The 6468-nt window shown below is 43.9% G+C and overlaps 1 protein-coding gene across 1 annotated transcript in view; it reads left to right on the top strand.

The window, feature by feature from the left end:
• The first annotated feature begins 534 nt into the window (after window positions 1-534).
• Window positions 535-6468, top strand: part of Tll1 (tolloid like 1) — a 179845-nt gene continuing 173911 nt past the window's right edge. The window contains exon 1 of the mRNA XM_027394106.2: window positions 535-703. Within this exon, the coding sequence (XP_027249907.2) occupies window positions 535-703 (169 nt within the window). The remainder of the gene's footprint in view (window positions 704-6468) is intronic.

The following is a 6468-nucleotide window of genomic DNA, read 5'->3' as shown; positions in this document are numbered from 1 at the left end:
TGCCTGCCCCCCACCCCCTTCCTCGGTCTCCCCTTTCAGTTCAGAAGTGCTGATGTGCAGACCGGATTCATCTTCCCTGAGCGGCGGCGGCGGCGGCGGCGGGCGCAGGCGGCGGCTGCAGCTCGCGCTCGGCGCGGGGTCCTGACAGCGCGGGGGGCGCGGCGGCGGGAGCCCGAGCTCGGGTGGCAGCTGAGACCGCGGTGCGCCTGTCGCCGCGGCCGCGATCGCGGAAAGTTCGGCCGCTGGAAGGACGACCTAGACCGAGCCGGCTTGCCTGCGGCTGCCCCGGGCTGATCTCCTCACCTGCCCTCCGCCCACCCGCGGGCCCCCAGCCAAGTCCCCCAGCACCGGGGGGAGGCAGGCAGGGCTTGCTCTCTCTACTGTCCCGAAGACACCCGCATGTCTCCGGACACCTGAACACTCAGGTCTTTCCGAGCAGTCTCCCATTGGGGAGAAGAGCACTGTCCCTTGAGCTCCGCAGATTCAAGCGGCCCTCCGGGTCTGGTCCCCTCCTTTTCTTCGGGGGGGAGGAGGATGGGTTTGCGAGGGCTCTCCCCGAGCATGCCCCTGTGGTTAGTAGTCTCGGGTATTGTTTTTTCCCGGGAACTGTGGGTCTGCACTAGCCTCGATTATGATTACACTTTTGATGGCAACGAAGAGGACAAAACGGAGCCTATAGATTACAAGGACCCGTGCAAAGCTGGTAAGTGACTGTTTTAAGTTGGGACCCTGGAGCGCCACTGGGGACCAAGGTCCTGGAATCTCCTACTGGAAGCGTTGGGGAGCTCACCTGTTTCCTTCTCTCCCTCCCTAGACCCTCCGTCGCCCCTCCTTTCTCCCCCTCCGTTTTCCTTCTCCTCCCCACCCTGCAAGGCCCAAGTTCCCTGGAGTTCTGTGCTGGTAGGATCGGGTGCCAAGCACTCCTTTAAGGCAAACGTCCCATCCCGGAGTTTCGGATCCCTCCCCCAACCACTATGAAATTAAACAAGTCATAAACACAGCTGGCTTCTGTGGGTTTTAAATGCCAGCACGGAGGGTTCAATGCATCAGGAGGGGACAAGACCTCCCCTGTTCCAGGACGCGGTTCCCCAGCATCTGTTCAAAACCAATTGGGCAGAATTTTCCAAAAGGCGGGTGGGGATGGCATCCCTACCTCCGGACACCTTCACTCTTTGTTTTACCGGGAGTTTTAAGTGTGAGTTTCAGGCCAGATGTTGTGACAACCTTAGAAGAACTCAATCCTAGATAAGATTCCAGTTATTTTTTTCAATTTTAAAGTAATTCTAAAAATATTTATACTAAGTTGCCATCCCATTCAACCTTGTGTCTTCCTTCCTGAAAACACTTTTGGACAGCAGTGGGAGTGACACTGTCTGAAGTCCAGCGGGGGCTGGGGCGGGGGGGGGACACCCAGGTTGAGCCCTTCTTTTCCACATGACAAATGCTTCTGTCCTGCCTGTGGTGGGAGCCCCATGCATGTGGCTTTTAGGGAACATGTGAGCTCAGTGCCCATGGGAGCTCAACACTTGCTGAAACACCAGTCAAGGGCTGGGAATTCCCTATCCTAGGTTCTGTTGGATTGTGGCTGAGGCAATCTCAGGTCAACATGGGCTTATGACTAACTCTGGGAAGGTTACTATAACAAGCCAAAGTAATAGTGTTTTTGGGAAACAGAAGGCAAGGTTTGTCCCAAGTCAAGTGGTGTGGCCTTCCAGAAAAGGGGCGCAGAGAAAGGGTGGGCCAGATAGCAAATATACATACCTAAGTGTATTCAGACTGGTTGGTAGGTCTACGGTTGGATTTCCTTCCTTTCCATAGGTAAGTAATCCCAATGCATCGAACCTTCTTGGGCCCGAGGAAGACCTGTGCACAAGTGAAGGAAAATGCTGGAAATTCCCACCTTAATTCTAACCCGTGATGACACGTTGTCTTGTCGTGCTTGCAAGTTGTCAGATCTTTTTCAGGGTGCACATTTTATGCCGATTCTCATCCAAAACTCAGAGTGGTTTCGGGGATATCTGTTTTGGACTCAGAATTCTGATTTTGTTTTGTGTTAAGAAATTTGCTCTTGTTGCCCTTAACACTTTTCCCATGTTCCTGGGACTTGATGGTTTGGTCCAGGAAATTCATCTGCTACAGTGATGACTAAAGGCTAAATGTAACTTTTGGTAGGCAGAGTGTTTGTAATAATGCTGCAACTTGGAAAGTGTGCATTTCCTGCTTGTCCTTAGGTATGGGCAAGGCCTAATGTTTATAATATTGTAAGAGAATTGTCTATTGTGACACTTTTATGTGAAAGAGTCACCACAAGGTGAGGTGTCTGTGCTGTGTGCTTCAGTACACCTTAAGCATGGCTGTTTATTTTTCTTGGCAAATAAACACAGAAAGAGAAAAAGACAACTTGAGTAATACTGACATTTCATTTCCCCTTCACTATAGCATTATTTTTTAATATGAATTTTGGGGTTGGAACAGAAAATAATAATAAGAGAATGATTATTGCTCTTCTTTTTCACCTATCTCTGAGTGTGTGTCTGTTAGTGTGCGTGTCTGTTTGCATGTGTCCAGAAAGAAAGAATGGCCAGTGTAGGAAGCAAAGAAGAATGAACAGAGTCTGGGGTATCTTTTCATGTGACATAATGAGATGAAAGGCTTTCACTCATCCCTCTGCCTGGAGAGTGATGAAATTAGTCTCTTTTATTAGTACTTTATAAGATGAAAATACGCTGAGAGAGCATGAATATATGAACATGACCCGAGCAAGAGTCAAAAGAAGGCTGCTGGAAAAAAAAAAAAAAAAGATGCGGACCAGTGCAAAGTTAAGAGAGGAACTTTCTGGGTCCAGACCACCTTTGCTCTGTCTTCATGTAGTGGATTCCAGGGCCTGGTCCAGGATTGAGAATCAAGTCCTTTTTGAACATCACTAACATGCATCCTGATATTCATTGCATTGTATGGTGGTTTGATGGTACAGTGACAAACAGATTTATGGTTTTGAAACTTTCCTGAGTACATGGTTCTAGCTGGGATTATAAGCATCCCAGTGTGCTGGAGTTTGTTAATCTTCCCATCACACAGACAGGAAAACAGAGACTGAGTGACATTCAATGCCTCTGTCTTATCACCAGGGAGCCCCATCACAGCTGCATTTTTACCTTTCCTTTCTAAGCCTTTCTTTGAAACAAAAACAAACAACAAACAACAACGACAGAAATAAGCCCAGGCTTTCCTAAAATCCTGATTTGTATAGAGGAAAGTACTCTCATATCACATGTGGGTGACCTGACAGAGAATTTAATTTCATTTATTTTAAATCTTAGTCCTGGAAGTCAGAGATCATTAGCAGTTTAAATATTTATCACAGACATATTGTCAGATCCACTCTTAGGAATCTAGTACATTCTCAACACAAGACTGTTCATGGTCTCAGCTGTAAAATTTTATTTCATATAAGATTAAAGAAACAAAACAAAACATGGTACTCAAGGAAAAATATTCTTAGTCATAATTTGTTAAATATATTTCTATCCCTAATACATCCATGAAGTTGAATGCAATTGTTCATCTATGAGAGTTCTAATTTCAAGACTTGAAAGACTGTAGGAGAGACAGGAAGCTTATAGCCATATGGTGGGATTGATTGAGACATTTCTTGTATAAATGAAAATATATGGTGTAGTGCACCATGACTTCAAGTGTGCTCACAGTTGAAATTGGCCCGGTGGACAGTGGGTACTTCCTTCTGTGAATGTCTTTGCACAGAGCTGCAGTTAGAACAACATGAAGGGCTGTCTGGCTGACCTCATCATTGCACTGTACCAGTAGGTCATCTGCTCATCTTAATGTGCAGCGTGGGTTGCTCTCACTCTCTGGAGTGTAAGAGGGTCTCCAGAGACATGGGGATCCCAAGGCTGTGGGAGTCTGTTTTAAAGCAGGGGATGACGTGTCCCCATGTCTCCTTTCACAGTGCTACTCCAGTAAGTGTTAACCTGAAACCTGACATCTGTGAAGTGTCTAGGAAAATCAGTTTCCAAGCTTATCTGCCAGAGTTGTGTAGAAATGATGTGTAAAAGCAAAGACTGGTGAGATAATTGGACTAAAACATCTCCCTCCCTCCTTTCTCCATCCATCTCTCTATCCTTCTGTCCTCTCTCTTTCCTCCTTCTTTTTCTCTTTCTGATATTCATCTCTGTATATTTAAGAAGGCATTGAGGTTTAGGCAACTGAAAATATGGCGATTTACTAAATTGTACTTTGTGTGATGAATGGAAACTTAGAAGACTGACTGGTAAAATCCAATGTTTGTCAGGAAGTTCCTTCTCCCTTTACACACGCGAGCTTCATGTGAAACAGTTTTCTACCTTGAAATTCACTTTTTCTTTTCTTAGAGGTCAGTGAGGTGAGAGGTTGAGCTTCCCTGTTGGAAGCACCCTGAGCATCATCATGAAGAAACAAACCTTTGGCATCCAGATGACTCCTTTCTGCTTTCCTTCGGACCAGGGCCCTGGTTTCTGTGTATGCTAGGTCTTAGGGAAATTTTCATAAGTTTCTAATTTCTAGACAAGATTTTTTGTTGTTCTTGGTGTTGTATTTTCTGGCTGGTCTGGCATCCTCTTAGGTACAGCATTTCATAACTTGCTCAATTCCACATCTATTCCATCACAATTTGAAATATCCAAACATTTACCCTGAATTCGGCACCTCTTTAGACTGCCAAGCTCTCATTTGAAAACCCATGTCCAGGGGTGCTGCTTTAACCAGTCTCTCTGTCTTAGTTTTTTCATAGTTCAGATCTTGAAAATATTTTTTTTTCTCTTTTTTGCCTCGGGTGCCAGCCAACATAGAAATGGCCAAAATAAGGTTTGCAAAATGGCTGCAAAAGGCATAATGTTCTGTATACTTCTATTCTTCATTTGCTGGGAGCACTTATTTCACACTCATCTGGTGGGCTAGTGGGTGTTTTGGTTCACAAGTAGCAGTTACTGGCAGTATGTATAGGAAAGACAAATTATTTTTTCTTAGATCAAGTAACATTTTCTAAAACCTGGTTTCTCCTTTCCATCTTCCCTTCCCTTCCCTTTCCTTTCTCTCTCCCTTTCTTTCCCTACCTATTCCTTGTTTGTAGGGTGTCCTGAAATCATCACACTTCATCTCTGTACAGTATGACTGGAAAATTAAAAAAATTCTACTGGATAGTTTTGGTTTCGTGTTGTTGGTTTCCTCAGATATTCTGGATATTAACTACTTGTGAGATGAAGTTTGTGAATGTTTCTCCACTTATGTAACTCATCTCTTCACTCAGTTTTTCTTCTTTACACTCTGGAATCTTTCTAGTTTCATATAATCTTATTTGTCTACTTTTTCCTTTGTTGCCTGCATTTTTACATCCTAGACTAAAATAATCCTTGCTTGGATCAATGGTCCACAGAGGCTCTTTGTTCTTCTAGTAGTTTTACAATGTTTGGGTTTTATATTTATGTCTTTAATCCCCCTTAGGTTGGTTTTGTAAAATATGCAGGTTCTGTTCATTCTTCACGTAGACACAGCTTCCCTAATAGTATTTATTTAACCATGCCTTTCATCAGGTGCAAGGTAGATGTCTGATATCTCAGCACATGCCAGTTGGGGTAAGGGGCATTAGGAGTTTAAGGTGATCCTTGGATACTTAACATACAGAGTAAGTTAGGGCCTAGCTTAGGCTAAATAGGGCCTTGTCTCCCACGTGTTTTGGGAGTTTCTGTTGAATATCAGTTGGCTCCAAATGCCTCCGACTATTTCTGTGTCCTCTGTTTTGTTTTTATTGCTTTGTATATCTATTTTTATTCCAGTACCATGCTGGACTAATTATTAAAGCTTTGTGGTATATTCAGGAATGAGGTAGTGTGGTGCTTCCAGCTCTTCTCTTTGCTGAAGACTGTGTTGGCTATCTCAGATCTTTTGTGGTTTTCTACAAAACTGAAGAATTATTTTCTCATTTCAGTGAAGTAAGACTTTAATACTTTGAATTAAGTGTCTAAATCTGTTTGGGTAATATGTGTATTTTAGCAATATCCTTGCAGCTTTGATTTCCCTCATTAGTTTGTTGTTATTGTTGTGTGTGTTCATGCATATTTGTGTATGTATGTTTGTGTATTCATGGGTATGTTACTCATTGGCTGCATGTAAATCTATGCACCATGTCTGTCTCTTGTCTGAAAAGGCCAATGAAGGGTGATAGATACCCTGAAAATAGAGTTACAGATGGTTGTGAACCTTCATGTAGGTTCTGGGAATCAAACCCAAGTTCTCTGGTGAAGCAGCAAGTGCTCTAAACCACTAAGCCATTTGTCAGGACCTCTTCCTCGTCAATAATTCTATACTTTATTCATCTCTGCTCTGCACCCTCCCTAGATTTTTCCTGTGGTGGTTCATGGGCTTTTTCATGGTGTCTCTTCAAGGAGGTACATGTTTAGCTCTCTATGTTTAGGA

This window comes from Cricetulus griseus (assembly GCF_003668045.3).
Source record: "Cricetulus griseus strain 17A/GY chromosome 1 unlocalized genomic scaffold, alternate assembly CriGri-PICRH-1.0 chr1_0, whole genome shotgun sequence".
Taxonomy (NCBI): Eukaryota; Metazoa; Chordata; class Mammalia; order Rodentia; family Cricetidae; genus Cricetulus; species Cricetulus griseus.
This window is presented reverse-complemented; position numbering and strand designations above follow the sequence as displayed.